The sequence below is a fragment of the Gymnoscopelus braueri genome (assembly GCF_963280865.1).
Source record: "Gymnoscopelus braueri genome assembly, chromosome: 1".
NCBI lineage: Eukaryota > Metazoa > Chordata > Actinopteri > Myctophiformes > Myctophidae > Gymnoscopelus > Gymnoscopelus braueri.
The window spans coordinates 2,750,609-2,768,012 of NC_137603.1; the positions used below are offsets into that span (position 1 = coordinate 2,750,609).

At 41.4% G+C, this 17,404-nt stretch overlaps 1 protein-coding gene across 3 annotated transcripts in view; it reads right to left on the reverse strand.

The window, feature by feature from the left end:
• The window catches only part of LOC308105166 (H-2 class II histocompatibility antigen, E-S beta chain-like), a 60,029-nt gene that overhangs the window by 5,374 nt on the left and 37,251 nt on the right, over positions 1-17,404 (reverse strand). Inside the window, exons 3-5 of one of the 3 annotated variants that reach the window (XM_080455800.1) lie at positions 4,402-4,485; positions 1,349-1,603; positions 775-1,047 (exon numbers count right to left, since the gene is read on the reverse strand). In XM_080455800.1, coding sequence (XP_080311926.1) covers positions 775-1,047; positions 1,349-1,603; positions 4,402-4,468 — 595 coding nt within the window. In that variant the 5' untranslated portion in view covers positions 4,469-4,485. The remainder of the gene's footprint in view (positions 1-774; positions 1,048-1,348; positions 1,604-4,401; positions 4,486-17,404) is intronic. The other 2 variants (XM_080455799.1, XM_080455798.1) reach the window with 2 other exon arrangements.

A 17,404-nucleotide genomic window follows, 5' to 3' on the forward strand; every position in this document is an offset into this window, starting at 1 on the left:
GCATTTGATGTATTACCTCATGTTTACCTTGCTTACTGTAAATCACTCTGGATTAAGAGCGTCTGATAAATGCCTATATTGTAAATTGTAACTGTAAGTGTCAGTGTTTGGCCACCAGATGGCACCAGAGTACTGTAGATTCTACAATAGTCTACAGTTTTCTACAACGTAGAATGCATTTATATAATATAATTTAAACATATTAAATAATTCACAGTTACACAGTGCTTTAGATAAACAACAATAAACCAAGCAATATCATTGTATGAAAATGATATTGCTTAATAAACAAACAAAACAATACACATAATCCTGTAAAATATTGTGATTAAAAACATACAAAACAAACTAGTTAAGACAATAATTAAAATATAAAATCAGGTGGTGAAATGAAGTGTAAAGAGGTGTGTTTTAGCCTGCATGGTTCTTTTTAACGATAATTTAAAAACATTAATCCTGGTGTCTTTGTTTTAGGCAGGTCATTATATGTAGGTGAAAACGCTCATAGCCTAGATCTATGTTTCATTTATACTACTGTATGATGGTGACACCACATGTTGTGAGCTTGTAGATCTGCTATTTCCACTGCGTGACGCCTGTTACAGTATAAATCAAGAGGATCTGAAATGTTTCTCAGCAGATAAAGAAATATGTAATAAAAATTATGATATGATCAATATTAACACCATAAATCATCTCTGAATAGAATCATGTGATTTCATGTTATAGTTTATGAGGTGATGAGTGTTGAGTGCTGCTCTGAGATCAGCTCACCTCTCTTGTTCAGAGCATCGGAGTAGTAGCCCTCAATGTTGGGTTTGCAGTATACCTCTCGGTTTGCTCTCATCGCAGCCAGTGCTCTAGGATCTTTATTGTGGTGCTCTGCGTTCTTCACACCAAACTCAGTGTATCCAACCCACTGACCTACTCTACTGTCCCACCTGATGAACTCATCACCATCGAAATTCTGTGAGTATATGTACTGTATGTCCTTCAGCTCACTGGAGTTAAACACACAGCGGGAAGCCTCATAGTACACATATCCATCTGGAAGTAGTCGACAATGAAAAATGTCATTAATGTTCAGTTTTATTCATCTGTATAATATCAACACTAGGCTAACTGCCCCCCATCAGCCAAATATGTCTCTACATAAAGTCTACAATAGGTTCAGGATGTGAAATCTGGCATTAAAATGTTCTAGGTTTTGTTTCTCTATGTGTCCAGTTGTCTAGTGCGGCTGAGTTAACAAGGACTCTGTCTGTCTGTCTGTCTGTCTGTCTGTCTGTCTGTCTGTCCGTCCAGCTGCTGGAATCTAATGTTGACCGGGCATAAACTATTCATGTACCTTTCACTGGTGGTTTCTTCAAGGCAGTGCGAACGATGTCCAGCGCGGCTTTGCAGTAGTGCTGATCACCCAAAGCTTGTTCATAAGCTCCTGGGACGGTCATATGATCTACAAACGGAGGCTGAGGCTCCACCGCCTTCCCTTTGTTGAAGTCTGCGTACACCAACACTTCACCATCCAGTCCCACCATCCACTCTTTATATGAGTCTTTAACTGTGTCTGAACAGCTAAAGACTTTAATCTGCTCATGGAACACTGGAAATAAAACAAAGATGACGTTAAACAACAAACTTCTTCACAGTGACAATAACACATAATCATCATGTTAAACAATCATGTTTGGTTCTTATATGAAGTGAAAGGTTGGATATCAAAGTAGCTTCCTGTCAATAGTTTTATTCACACTGATTCAATATTGTATATACAGGTAGTAAAAGGAGTGTGTGTGTGTGTGTGTGTGTGTGTGTGTGGGCCGATGACAGGATTCTTGGGTGGGGGGACAAGTTTTTCAAAAGTGGGCCCCCCCCCATGCTTGCGCGTGTGCATGGGGCGCGTCCTTGCGCGATTTTTTTCCCCGGTTTTAATTCGGTTATTTATTAATTTCTTAATATTATTTTCGGGTTTTTCTCGGTTTTTGAATTAATTTATTATTATTTTTGACCTCAAAACATTAAGTCGGGTGTCTTTGCGCGATTTCACGTTGGCCACTTTAGCCTCAAGCCAATATATAGTCAGTTCTGTTCATAACCAGTGGTGGAAAAAGTATTCACATGTTTTACTTAAGTAAAAGTATGAATAATGCAATGTAGAAATACTCCCTTACAAGTAAAAGTCAATTAAAAATGAATTTCAGTAAAGGTACAAAAGTATTGGTATAAAAATGTACTTTGAGTACCAAAAGTAAAAGTACTCCAGTCCTTGTGAGTACTTTTACAGGGCTATTTTCAAATGGCCGAAATGTAGCCTATATAGGGCTGAGATCTACAGCTCACAGAGATCTACAAGCTCACAGAGCTTGTAGATCTGCTATTTTCAAAAGGTTTTTATACATTTGAAAACTTGAAATGGGACATTCTGCATAATGAGTACTTTTACTTTTGATACGAGATTACGAGTCCATTTTATACTGTTGCACTTTTACTCATAGGCACGGCAGCCACTTATGCACATTAAACATTCTGTACTCACAATAGCTGTCCCTCCAACGTCCAAACATCTCCTAAATTCATCATTTCTAGTTGAAAACATGCTATTTTCTGTCTCATCATAAATCCACACAATGTTTTGTTTACTTTTCTTCCCATGACTTGTAACTTCTAGTGTTGCCATATTCTGTGAGAGCAATAAGAAAGCCGGTCTATGAATATTATATGTTTATGAATTGAATACCAAGGACCTCAATGAAAACTAGACGCGTCGCAATTCAGGGCAATTGCAGAGTGTGGTTGCGCCGACGCGAGTCGCGGGTCGCTGCCGCCGGGACTCGAGGAATACGCTGGGAGGAATACCGTCGGAGGCTGCGCCAATTACATTGTCACGTAACTCCTGAGATCACTTGCGTTTCATTTTGAGAGGATTGATCCCCCCAACATAAGGTTTTTGCATCAAACGGTTACATTTGTGGTGCCCCCTATGGATCAAAGTGGAAATGCTTTTGGGGATTTGTTGAGTAAACCACCCTTGACATGTGATTCAAATTTGGGATTGACTGGACGTTTCGTTCGTGATTTGTGGCCTTTTTTGTAAAACGGGCCCCTTCCTACTTTGGAAGCCATTTACGGACGAACGGTAATGACTATCAAAATTCCGCTTGGAGATGTTTATCGCATGGGTCCAGAGATCATGTGTACCGATTTTTGGACAAAATATATGGGAGGAGGAGCTAAAAGTGTGTTTTGAAGAAAATTCAAAATGGCGGAAAATCTATCTTGACGCAAATGGGCGTGGCCTATATGGGGAGTTGCGTCATGACCCAAGGAATCTAGGGAAACAAAGATGTTTATTCTACGATCTACGGTTCAAGAGTTATAGGCCAAAACGTAAAGGGGGCTGTTATAGCGCCACCATGAGGCCGACTGGTGTAATTATTTTTTCAATAATTTCGGACAATATTATGAACCTCCCCTTAAAGTCTTGTAACTCTAGCGCTTACGGGTTTTGAGAAAAAAAATACTTGAATGGGAGTTTTTTCATTTTTCCATTAAAGTGGATGGGGCAATTTAATGCACTAATAAATCAATATCAATTAAACTATGTAACCAATCTCTTAGCAAAATACAAGCACACGATTCCCGGTGAGGCCGGTCATTTTGACATATGGCACTAAATTGGGAAAAATAAACTGGGAGGAGATGCGGTTCAAAATAAAGTTTATCTAGAATAATAATAAAGTGTGAAGATTACTATAGTGTGGTTGCCCTGTTAGGGCAACTAGACTAACAAGACCATAAGGACTTTTTTGGACGGATCTTATAAAATATTCAATCAATCAATCAATACTGTAAGCGCAAATTTTTGCTTTTTTCATAAATTTGTCCCAGCAACCCCCCTCTCTCTCTCTCTCTCTCTCTCTCTCTCTCTCTCTCTCTCTCTCTCTCTCTCTCTCTCTCTCTCTCTCTCTCTCTCTCTCTCTCTCTGTGCAGATGCGCAGCAGCGCACACACACACACAGTCACGTCGCGACGCACGCAGCGCACATTTCCACCAGTCCACCACCACACAAATATAAATTAAATTATGTATGTTATCTTATATGTGAAGAAGTTTGCAATGTCTCTGCCGGCCCCCCCCCCCCCCGCCTGAGGCCCCTTTAGCCCCGCCTGTCAGGTAGTAAAAGGAGGGCGTGTATGTGTGTGTGTGTGTGTGTGTGTGTGTGTGTGTGTGTGTGTGTGTGTGTGTGTGTGTGTGTGTGTGTGTGTGTGTGTGTGTGTGTGAGAGAGTGCGTGCGTGCGCATGTCATTTGTTTGTATTGTGCATTGTTCATATTTGGTTTTATATAATAACAGTAGATATAAATGTATATATTATATAATAACATAAATATAATGTACTTACTTCCTGGAATCGCTTTGACATGAAGTACAGAGGAGAGGATGAGGAGGGTGGCTGTAATCTTCATCATCACTGATCAAAACTGAACTGAATTCAATAGATGAGAATAAACAGATGAGAATAAACAGAGAATAAACGGATCAGAATAAACAGATGAGAATAAACAGAGAATAAACGGATCATCATAAACAGATGAGAATAAACAGAGAATAAACGGATCAGAATAAACAGATGAGAATAAACGGATCAGAATAAACTGATGAGAATAAACAGATCAGAATAATCAGATGAGAATAAACAGATCAGAATAAACAGATCAGAATAAACAGATGTTTACTGAAAGAGAAGTTCTTGAGTCTGAAAGAGAATGAAGGAGGACTCGTTCTTTAGTTCAGAAGAATCAGCCAATCAGATTAAAGATAAGATGTTACATCATCTGTTTCCAGAAAGACGACAGTCTGAATTATTGCACATAATCATATATGGTATATAGCTGCTGCTTATGCACCATATGTCTCCTCATGTACATACGGTACCTTATGCACCTTATGTCTAACCTCATGTAAATACTGTACCTTATGCACCTTATGTCTCCTCATGTACACTACATACTGTACTTTATGCACCTTATGTCTCCTCATGTACATACTGTACTTTATGCACCTTATGTCTCCTCATGTACATACTGTACCTTATGCACCTTATGTCTCCTCATGTACATACTGTACTTTATGCACCTTATGTCTCCTCATGTACATACTGTACCTTATGCACCTTATGTCTCCTCATGTACATACTGTACCTTATGCACCTTATGTCTCCTCATGTACATACTGTACTTTATGCACCTTATGTCTCCTCATGTACATACTGTACCTTATGTACCTTATGTCTCCTCATGTACATACAGTATGTAAATATCTTTGTTTCATTCATCTTTTATTCTCTCCTTGCCCCCCCCCGTCCCCCGGCTTCTTTTCTTTCTCTTTCTGAAAATAACTAAAACGATGGAGCTGCACAAAAAAATCCACCCACTTCTTCACACCTTTAACCTGTGATGTGACAATAAAGATGATTCTGATTCTGTTGAAGAGAAACACAAGAAAGAAAGAAAGTAAAATGTTATAATTAATTAAAAGCTTTCAGATGAGACATGATGGGAGGCTAAAGGTTAAAGTTAATCACTTCAGATTGAAGTGATTACAGATTATTTAAAATATGAATAAAATAAATAATGTTTCCCATGTAGTTGCTGTTGGAGGGCAACGGGTGGGGGGTTCCAATCCACACCAAACTTTACACAAACACTGTTCAGGTCTGGTAAGAGAATAGTCCTCACCAAATAAACTGAATGTCACACATATGGTTCTACAGCAGTGTTACACAGTGTTTAACACTTCATATGGACAGAACTCAGAGACCATTGGATTGGAAGGCTGTGCAGTAAAAGTCTATTTAGTCTATTCATTTACTTTTACTAATTTATAAGCTAAGGTATTCTCACACAAAGGAGTCACATTTGACCTCCTAACTCAACCACATCTTCTTGGTCAAAGGTCAAAGGTGACATCTTGGAGCATCAGAGTGGTTAAAGGTAGCCTGGGATCAAATACCATTTTCAGGTTTCTGGTCCGGTCTGGAGTGGAAATAACTTTACGTCATCAGGCGGCCGGAACCCACGACCGGAACCTCCAGCGCCGTGCGCCTCCAAAATGATTCCCCTAGTTTAAAACTTGTTTAGTTTGGTATAATCGTTTAGTTTCTTTTGGTATAATAATGGTTTGGTATGTTCATCTTTTATTCTAACTCGTAGCGTGACTAGTGAGACTAAACAAACTGATCCACATTATGTGGGGAACAAAAACAATGTGACACCAACCACCGGAACACGATCCCCCCCCCCTTTTTCTAAACCGGATCACAGGGCTCAGTTTTAGAATGAATACCAGGCTTTCCTCCAACCTGCTCATCAGAAGCAGTTAGGGGTTCAGTGCCTTGCTCAAGGACACTTCAACATGAAGCCAGGAGGAGTCAGGAATCAAACCGGGAACCTCTGTTAACTGAACTCACAGACGCTCCTCTAATCCAAGCCTCATTACATCTCACTGATGGTGTGTGTGTGTGTGTGTGTGTGTGTGTGTGTGTGTGTGTGTGTGTGTGTGTGTGTGTGTGTGTGTGTGTGTGTGTGTGTGTGTGTGTGTGCGTGCGTGCGTGCGTGCGTGCGTGCGTGCGTGCGTGCGTGCGTGCGTGCTTAGCGTTGCTGGTAAAATGCTGTTCATGTTCATTAAACATCAATCCAAGCCTCATTACATCTCACTGCTGAATCTAATGTCTTTAAAACACACTGGTCATGTGATCAAAGTGTCACATGAGGTGTGTGTGTGTGTGTGTGTGTGTGTGTGTGTGTGTGTGTGTGTGTGTGTGTGTGTGTGTGTGTGTGTGTGTGTGTGCGTGCGTGCGTGCGGTTGAACTCGCTACTGAAGCTTCTGACTGGAAACTCAAACTTGAATTTCACTTCCTGATTCACTCAGCAGCCAATCAGAATTATTATTTTATTAATCATCACCAGTTACTAGAGAGACATGTTGATGTCAACAACCTCACAGACTGCACATAATTATGTATTTATTTATTGTTTGTTTTATTTGACTCTTGTTGGTAATGTCAAGGTGTTGCTCATGGCAATAAGGACACTTTAAATCTGATGTTAAAAGTTGAAACAAACAGACAGACAGACAGACAGACAGACAGACAAAACACACTGTTTTGTGTGTGTGTGTCTGTGTGTCTGTGTGTCTGTGTGTCTGACACTGGAAACTCCCCGAACATTAATTTCACTTCCTGATTCACTCAGAGAGAGAGAGAGAGAGAGAGAGAGAGAGAGAGAGAGAGAGAGAGAGAGAGAGAGAGAGAGAGAGAGAGAGAGAGAGAGAGAGAGAGAGAGAGAGAGAGAGAGAGATTGTTGTCACATGATCTAGAAGCTTCTATCACTTAAAGGGTTAGACCACTTTGGTAGAGGTGTGGGTTGTGTATTTACCTTGCCATGATGTAACTCCAAAGGTGGACAAGAAATCAAAAATAATTGCTCCATTGATTAGAAATTGATCATTCATAACATGCTCCTCATTGACTTACATTTTACGGTGAAACATCTCTCAAAGTCACTCTTTTAGCACGTACACGAACACAAACAAAGCTGATTCAGACAATATGGAACATCACCAAACCCAGTACTGTTTTTTAAATACAAATGTCAACTTCCTGAAGAAACCCGGACTGGGTCTGTAGATCCGGATATTCAAATAGTAAAATGCATTCAAATTTAAATGTTTATCTTTTTGGGCATTTCTGCTTCATTTGGATAGGTCAGTGTGTAGAGACAGTGAAGGTGGGGGAGAAAGTAAGGGAGTGACAAAGAGCAATGGTCGAGCTGGTCTGGGAATCAAACCAGGGAATCGCTGTCATGGCATTAGAGCCTAAGTTGCTAATAAATGGTGATTTCAAATTGTACAATAAAAGGTATTTCCATGCACCTCATATAGTGGATTCAGCATTCAGCATCATTCCATAAGATTAATTGCATAAGATGTTACAGTCCAATTGGACCTTATAGTTAATTACTCACAAAAGGTGTGTATACTACATCGTCTCTGTCGGGTAGAAACCTCATATGTCCAGAACTGTTACTCTTCAGGATTCAAATTAAAAAATATCAAAAGTAGCAGATCTACAAGGTCAAAACGCTTCACATTTTACTCTAATAAACTTACCTGAAGGTAAGAAAGCAATGGGGGGTAGATGGGTCTGAAAAATACAAGGCTAGGTATGTGGCTAAAGGGTACAGTCAAAAGATGGGAGTTGATTATGAGGAGACATTTTCTCTTACAGCTAACTTAGTTAAGGGCCACACGTGGTGGGTTTGTAGATCTGCTTTCCCCCCCCGGTGGCTTCTATGCCCAGGATGAGTGCTCATACAGTAGGTAGGTACGTAGGAGTAGTGAGGAGAGTCTCTCTCTAGTGGTGTTTGTTCCAAAACCTCCATGCGGTGCATTGCTGTGTGTTAGGGTGGCGGGGGTCTCCCAAGTTGGACTGGTTCACTGGACGGGCCCGGTGGTCCCAGGTGGGTCATGGTTTTCATCATTAGTAAATCATTACTATTAATTAATTCATATTTACTCAACATTTAGTTCATAACTAGTTACTTGATTTCCACTTTTTTCTACTATTTTCTACTATTCTTCTACTTGCTTGCAGCGAAGCTCACAGTTTCACCAGGAACTGCACTTTTCTAGTTTCATTTGTAAACACTGAGGATAGCGGCTAAAAAACAAGGTAGGTTGTAGTTTTTTACTCCAGTGACATCACTAGGGAAACTTTGAAGCACATCTTAAGTTGTATTTCAGAGTTATATGGCTGCTAAGGCTAATAGAGCATTTGCCTTGCTGTCGGGCAGAAACCTCTTATCTCCATATTCTAACTTTCATAAATTAACGCCCCACTTGATCATACTACAGCGTCACACAAAAGCATCAAAAGTAGCAGATCTACAAGCTCGAAACGCGACGCGAAGCGACGCGTTTTGAGCTTGTAGATCTGCTACTTTTGATGCTTTTGAATTTGAATCCTGAAAAGTAACAGTTTTGGACATACGATATAAAGAAGAATATGTTGAGAGTGATTAAGTTACAGCTCTATATTGTGATAGTAATCATTGTATAGAGTGTTTGTTCAGTATCAGGGGTCTCCTCGTCTCTCCATCTCTTTAGTAAACAGAACATGTTCAGGTCAGGATACCAGTTTTATCCAATCAGAAGAGAAACTCCACAAAGATCATTTATCAGCTTCAATAATAAAGTGTTCCAGTTCCAAATGTGTCTATTTTTTTGTTTTTGTTTCATCACTTCCTATTTCACTTGTTTATCCTGTATCCTGTATGTTCTCTCTCTTGATTGGATAACAATGACATCCTGACATGAAAATGAATGTTCTGTTTACTAAAGAGCTGGAGAACAAACACTGGATTGCAATGATTAATATAGGAAATATAGGACTATTTAGCACTTATTTTAACGATAACATATCACTTACAAGCCCTTTTATGCCTGTGTATGTACTATGTACGTACAGGTAGTCACTCACTGAAGCACGGCACTTTGCAGCATTTAGTTCATATATAAATGCATTTATTTAAGTTAATCATTTTGTCCTCATTCAAAGTAGAATTTCTTCCATTTCTATAAAACAGAGAACAGTTAGAAGCGCAGCGCTGTACAATCCAACAACAAAACTATGAACTGAGGCCAAATACACGGTGTATATCTGTGCAGATTCTACACACACTGACAGGTATATATGTCACAGTACGTTTGGAGAACCAGTACGATTGAAGACAGAGCGCTCGTTTTTAGGCACGGGGCTCCTTCGGGGCGAGGCGGGGCTTTTCGAGACAGGGTTTATTAGCGAGGCTCGCGAGGAGGAGAAGGAGGACGCGGCGCTGCGAGGCGGGGGTTTATTACGCGAGGCTCGCGAGGAAGAGGAGCGTCCTCCTCCTCCTCCTCCTCGCGTAATAAACCGTCCTCCTTCTCTCCTTCTCCTCCTCCGAGGAGGAGGAGAAGGAGAACGCGGAGAGGCGGGGCTTTGATGCGCCGACGCAGACCTGTCTTTTGTTGTTCCCCCCCACATAGCAACCAGGACACTACGCTAGGGGAACCATAATATCTATGAGGGGAACGCTGAACACGCGTTCACACGCACACGCTTGTCCATGACGGAGGCGCGCCGTCTAGTAGAGCTTGAGGCCGAGGAAGCGCGCGAGTGCCCGCGCTGACCGGCCGATGCTCTACTAGACGACTCAGCGCCGTTTGAATTGTAAACCGATAGGGACAGAATAGTTCTTTTCATGGATCACTGTGTGTGTGTGTGTGTGTGTGTGTGTGTGTGTGTGTGTGTGTGTGTGTGTGTGTCAGGGAGAAAGTAAAACAAAAGCCAGAACACAATAAAAGTATCTAAACAGTCCTGCTTTCAATAAACCAAAAAAAGCATGAGCGCGTGCGCGTGTGTGTGCGCTTGTGTGTGTGTGTGTGTGTGTGTGTGTGTGTGTGTGTGTGTGGCCATATATGTTTGCGCACAAGCCTGGCTTGTGGCTCCCTCTAGTGCTGGGTGGGTGGTAAAAACGAGTGCGCTTTCTTCAATCGTACTGGTTCTCCAATCATACTGTAACATATATATGAAAAAAATAAGAAAAATAAAAATAAAAAAAATTTGGTTGGAACTGAAAAACGGGAGGAATTGTTCCCTGACGTGACATCACGTCAAGGACCAAATCAGTTTGGCCTGTTTTGAGACCAATTTACAGAAAACCCCAGATTTGCTGTGAAAGCCTGAGTGTTCTGACTGGGGTATTTTTGAGGATAGAAGAGAGGTAAGGGAGACCAAAAACACACAAAAAAGAAGAAAAGGTTAAAATTCATGGTGTAGTCCCTTTAATTCATTAATTAATTCTGGCACTCAATGAGTCAAATTTACCCGCAGACCTTAGGTGTGACTAAAAAACGAAGACTCTAGGAGGGTCAATTTGATCCTTTTGGTGTGAATAAGCTGAAGTCTTTTAAAGTAACCTGGGTGATTGAATCTCTTGTCACAATGTTAACAATTGACAGTGGAAAGACAATTTTTACAGAGAAAAGCTTTTCCCCCAGTGTGGATACGCTGTCAGGGCCGTGCTTTGCTGTAGGAAAGGTTCGGCGGCCGCCTGGGCCACCACACAGGCAGGGGGCCCCATGAGATTGTTTTCTTAATTTTTGTAAAATATATAAAAATAGAAATAAACAGCTTTCCAATCCATTAGAGGCCCTTAAAAAACATCCAACATGGCCCCCAAACAGTCAGGGGGCCCCATGATATCTCAACACTAGGGCCTCCCTCAAACCAGAGGAGACTTATTCCATATAGGCCACCGGCATAAAGTCTCTCGAGGCCCTTAAAACACATCTCTCTCTCTCTCTCTCTCTCTCTCTCTCTCTCTCTCTCTCTCTCTCTCTCTCTCTCTCTCTCTCTCTCTCTCTCTCTCTCTCTCTCTCTCTCTCTCTCTCTCTCTCTCTCTCTCTCTCTCTCTCTCTCTCTCTCTCATATATACTGGGGTTTGCCAAGGGCCTCCTGATCATTAAGCACGCCTCTGTACGGTGGTGTGTATTCAGACTACCTGACTGACTGAAACTCTTGTCACAATGTTCACAATGGAATGGTTTTTCTCCAGTGTGGACACGCTGGTGTCTCTTCAGGTAACGTGACTCACTGAAACTCTTGTTACACAGTTTACACTGGAATGTTTAAACGTTAACTCATTTTTAACTAATTTTGCCGGGGGGACCCCGTTGGTAGGCTACCCCCCAAGGTCCCCGGAGGGGGGGGTCGTTATCAGTGAGAACCAGTCATTAAACCAGGTTTATCAAGCTGTGGGCTATCACACAGGAGCAAGTTTTCAGGATGGATGGTGGACGAGGTATATCTCTGGTGGACATTTTGGTCAAAATTCCATTTAACAAAATGAGTGGACAATAATATTACCAGAAACACATAAAGAGCTAGCCCTGAATGACCATATAACAGCCAGGTCTGTAACTCTGATTTAGTTTTAGTCATAGTCTTTTGAATAAAATTCCATTTAGTTTTAGTCATATTTTAGTCATCTGAAATGTTTTAGATTTTGTCTAGTTTTAGTCGACTAAATATCATAAGATTACAGTCGACTAAATCTACAGTTGACTTAGTCGACTAAAATGTATGTTGGCGGTGCCTTGATGGCGTCGTAATGGCTGATTTTACACTTGGTTGCATAAACACCCGAGAGCAACACCCGAGCTCAACCAAACATGAAATGACTTGTCTTTTAGTTCTACTGCATCTCTTCTCCACTAGATCCCTCACTAACATTTTTGTCTAGTTTTCATTTGTTGAAGAAATTGTCAATATATTTAGTAATAGTTTTAGTCGTCGTAGCTTAGTTTTTATTTCGTTTTTATTTAGTTTTTGTCAGTGAAAAAAGGTAATCGACCAACATTTTTCGACATAATTTTAGTCGACGAAATCAACACTGAGACCAAGTCTTTGCCACGGACACATTTGTCTGTGTACGGACATATTGATGACCCCTGGTTATAGTCTTGCTTGATCTAAAAAAAAGTTTTTTGGTCCACCCAGCTGCTGAACTGGGCCACGCGGGAGTAGACGCCGGGCACGGAGGTGGAAGCATCGGCTGCTGCCCCAGGACACGATGCCAACCAGGGTCCACATGTTGTCCTTCTCACACACCAGGGGACCACCGGAGTCCCCCTGAGACAGGGCACAAGCAAGGACAGGACATGATTAACAAGAAGCAGACCATTAAAGAATCAGTCAAGCAATTTTCTTCTCAGTCTCAATACCATGTACGGATTAACATGACTACGGGCCCTGGGCACAAACTCACCATTACACCCTCCCATGCCAACACACACACACACACACACACACACACACACACACACACACACACACACACACACACACACACACACACCACACACACCACACACACCACACACACCCCACACACACACACACACACACACACACACACACACACACAGCTGAATGGAACTCCAAGCTCACAATGAGGTTGGAGGTCAAAAGGGGGGTGGAGCCTGGAGTCAGCTAAACCAGCTAACTCCGGTGGACTTTGCTGGTTTAACAGAAAATGTGAGCATCCAATGGAGTTAGCTGTTTTTTGTCAGAAGCGCTTTAAAATGCTTTTCATTGGTTTAATTTTTTTTTTACCAACACACAGACGTAAAGGGTGTTCAATGGCCCTGATTTATGGAAAAACATGCAAAAGCGTCAAAATGGAGTTTACTGGTTTCTGCCGGACAGCCTATATAATTGTTACCGTTAACACTTGGGTCATTTTATTGTCTACTCAGGCTTTTGGGAGCACCCCGGACAGTTTTTAAGTTGCTTGATTCAGTATTTAGATATTTGATAGTCATTGTATCAGACACGCTCCCTTCCTATACAAACCCATTGTAACTACAAACTCCATTTTAACCTGCATGTTAGATTCATCGGAAACACCCGTCCTTGGTTCTGGTGACTGATATTGTCCTTCTATTACGTGAGGAGACCGTGTTTTTTCAATAAACTTTTTCATTTTTTTTCAATATATTCTTTGGAAAATGAAAAGAATTAAATACAACAATTTTTTTTAGAAAAACGTAATCGAAAATACACGTATTAGGAGGGCAGGATGAGTCACCAGAACCAAGGACGGGTGTTTTTGATAAATCTAACATGTTAAAAATGGAGTTTGAAGTTATAATGGGTTTGTATAGGTGGGCGTGTCTGATAAAATGAATATCGAATATCTAAATACTGAATCAAGCAACTTAAAAACTCACTGAGAGGCTCACAAAAGCCTGAGTAGATGAAAAAATGATTTAAAAAAAAAAAGTGAAATATACAAAAATCATAAATACTACTGACTGCGCCAGTTGGATTTAAACCAACAAGCCAATTAAGGCTCAACATTAAAAGGAGGTTCGTTTAACAGAGCTTTGAAAACTGGGTAGGAGGCTCAGCAATGACACCATGACGTTGCAAAAGTTGACATTTTATTCACATAAAATGTTCACGCCTAGGGAGCCAGAGGCCCTGGTTGCACCAGGTTCGATTCCAGGCCAGGCCACCATATGTGTCGATGAAATGAAATTTGTCCCTGAGCAAGACTCTTAACCCCTAATTGCTCACAGGTTCTCATTGGAAATAAGACCGCAAGGACTTTCATGAACGACCTGTTAAAAGGAATTATCCTTATCCTAGCTAAAGCAGTGTGTAAATCCTTATCCTATCCTTATATTAAATGGCGCATTTCGCCAAATGATAATGCCGTCGGTACGTGCCGTTCCGTCTCTAAACTGTACTTCAAATTCCCTATAAACATTATTGAGGACTTAATGGCTGTTGGGTTTTGATATTAGGGTAAGTTTAATTGATCATATCTTGTAATAGTGTCTCTACCAGGCGATTAAACACTGTGCATATGTAAACATGTTTTGTAACAAAGAGAGAGACGGGAGGTAACCAGAAGACTCGTCCCAAAACACGCTCGAACTGTCTGAGAGACAGAGACAGAGAGAGAGAGAGAGAGAGAGACAGAGAAAGTGAGAGACAGAGAGAGACAGAGAGAGACAGAGACAGAGAGAGACAGAGACAGAGAGAGACAGAGACAGAGACAGAGAGAGAGACAGAGACAGAGAGAGAGACAGAGACAGAGAGAGACAGAGACAGAGAGAGACAGAGACAGAGAGAGACAGAGACAGAGACAGAGAGAGAGACAGAGACAGAGAGAGACAGAGACAGAGACAGAGAGAGACAGAGACAGAGAGAGACAGAGACAGAGAGAGAGACAGAGACAGAGACAGAGAGAGAGACAGAGACAGAGAGAGACAGAGACAGAGAGAGACAGAGACACAGAGAGACAGAGAGACAGAGACAGAGAGAGACAGAGACAGAGACAGAGAGAGAGACAGAGACAGAGAGAGACAGAGACAGAGACAGAGAGAGACAGAGACAGAGAGAGACAGAGACAGAGAGAGAGACAGAGACAGAGACAGAGAGAGAGACAGAGACAGAGAGAGACAGAGACAGAGACAGAGAGAGACAGAGACACAGAGAGACAGAGACAGAGAGAGACAGAGACAGAGACAGAGAGAGAGACAGAGACAGAGACAGAGAGAGACAGAGACAGAGACAGAGAGAGACAGAGACAGAGAGAGACAGAGACAGAGAGAGACAGAGACAGAGACAGAGACAGAGACAGAGAGAGAGACAGAGACAGAGAGAGAGAGAGAGAGAGAGAGACAGAGAAAGTGAGAGACAGAGAGAGACAGAGAGAGAGACCTGTTGTTAGTAGTGCAGTAGTCTCGTGTAGCCAGACAACTATTCCACAATCTCTGAATTACATTACATTACATTACATTACAGTCATTTAGCAGACGCTTTTATCCAAAGCGACTTACAATAAGTGTATTCAACATAGGTAGGGAACGAAAACTACTAATCACCAGAAGTCTTTAGTGCATTTTCTGCAAAAACAAGCAACCAAGAGTATACCTAGCGCTAAGGTAAAAGTGCAATATATCAGCTACCTATTTCCTTAAACAGATGAGACAAAATAGCTAAATCAAATGAGCATGAGCTAAAACAAATAAGTGTATCGACTAAACAAGATCCAATAAACAATCCAATAATCCAATAAACAATACAGCAATAGAAAACAAGCGTTCGTACAACTAGTTAACAACAAGTAGGTCAGGCAGAGAGGAAGGGTAGCGTTTCCTGAAGAGGTGAGTTTTCAGCCTGCGGCGAAATATGGGCAGTGACTCTGCTGTCCTAACATCAGTGGGAAGTTCATTCCACCACTGTGGGGCCAGAACAGAAAATGAATGCTATATAAAGTCTGGAACTGCAGCTCCCGAAATCCGAGAAAGGAAGCTTGCACTTCCGTCCACAAAAATGTATTTTAAAATATGCATTTATTTATGTTAATTTCCATTTCTGCTAAACATCAAAGCTATTTATGCTTAGATGATTTTGATCTATATTAGGACCAGTTAACTCAAGTTTGAAGGAAACAAATAAACAGGAGGTGGACGGAAGCGGAAATGTTCGGATGACGTTATTTCCGGATCCGGGTGAGTGGAAAGTGAACCTGATGGACTGGAGTGACAGAGAACGGCGTGATCTTTTATAAAACAATTAAAAATGAATCGGACGGGAGTTCCCATCCGTGGCAATGAAGGAGTTAAGGGGAAAAAAACAGAACAACATTTCTCGGGCTTGGAACTATCGATTTTTATTTTTTCTGTGATTATTCTAAATCATACCTGGGCAACTGGCGGCCCGGGGGCCACATGCGGCCCCCACCTTCACTTAATGCGGCCCGCAGGTTAATATCAGAATGATTTCAGCTGTTATGATTCCAAACATGCAAACATGACCCGCTTTAATTACTACAGTCTATATTAGTAGCTTAATGACTAGTATTAAAACTCTATTGTCTTTTTTATGTCCAATGTGTTTGTATTTAAGTTCATAAAGTTAAAGTAATACTAGGTAACGTTTTCAACAAAACTAAAGTTAAATTGTATGTCTTTTGCGAGTGGCAAAAGTTTCACAACACCCACTCCATGAATTTCACCCCCGGAAGCCTTTTATTTATATATTTTCTATTGAACGTGTACGGGGGGGACTTTCCCGGGAAAATGACGTTCCTGGCCAACGTCATGACGTCGTGGCCGACGTCCTCAGGAACTACCGCAACGGTTTCCTGTTTGGCCAGGAACTACCGCGCTATTAACAAAAAGGAACCTCACGCTGATTTTAAGATAATGTAGGATTGGAAGATCGAAAAAGAACAGAAAAAGAAAGCACAGCTCATGGTAACTAATGCTCCACTGGCTAAGAGAAACGATCCGTAGATAGTATAAAACAATTAAAAGATCGCTTTTTGAAACGCTTCCGGCTTCCGGTGAAAACGAATGGAATTCTGGGTAATCGAGGACTAGGGAAATTGTATGCAGTGACGGTAGTGACCAGCAGAGGTTGCTAAAAATCGTTATTTGTGATTATGCATTGTACAACTTTAACATAAGTATAACTAAATGCATTTGAAAGTAATGTTACTTTTCAGTATTCCAATTCAAAAATAGAAAAAAAATTAATTCAGGATTCCAATTAAAAAATAACAAAAATAGCAGATCTACAAGCTCAAAACACGTCTGCTGAACTGGGCCACGCGGGAGTAGACGCCGGGCACGGAGGTGGAAGCATCGGCTGCTGCCCCAGGACACGATGCCAACCAGGGTCCACATGTTGTCCTTCTCACACACCAGGGGACCACCGGAGTCCCCCTGAGACAGGGCACAAGCAAGGACAGGACATGATTAACAAGAAGCAGACCATTAAAGAATCA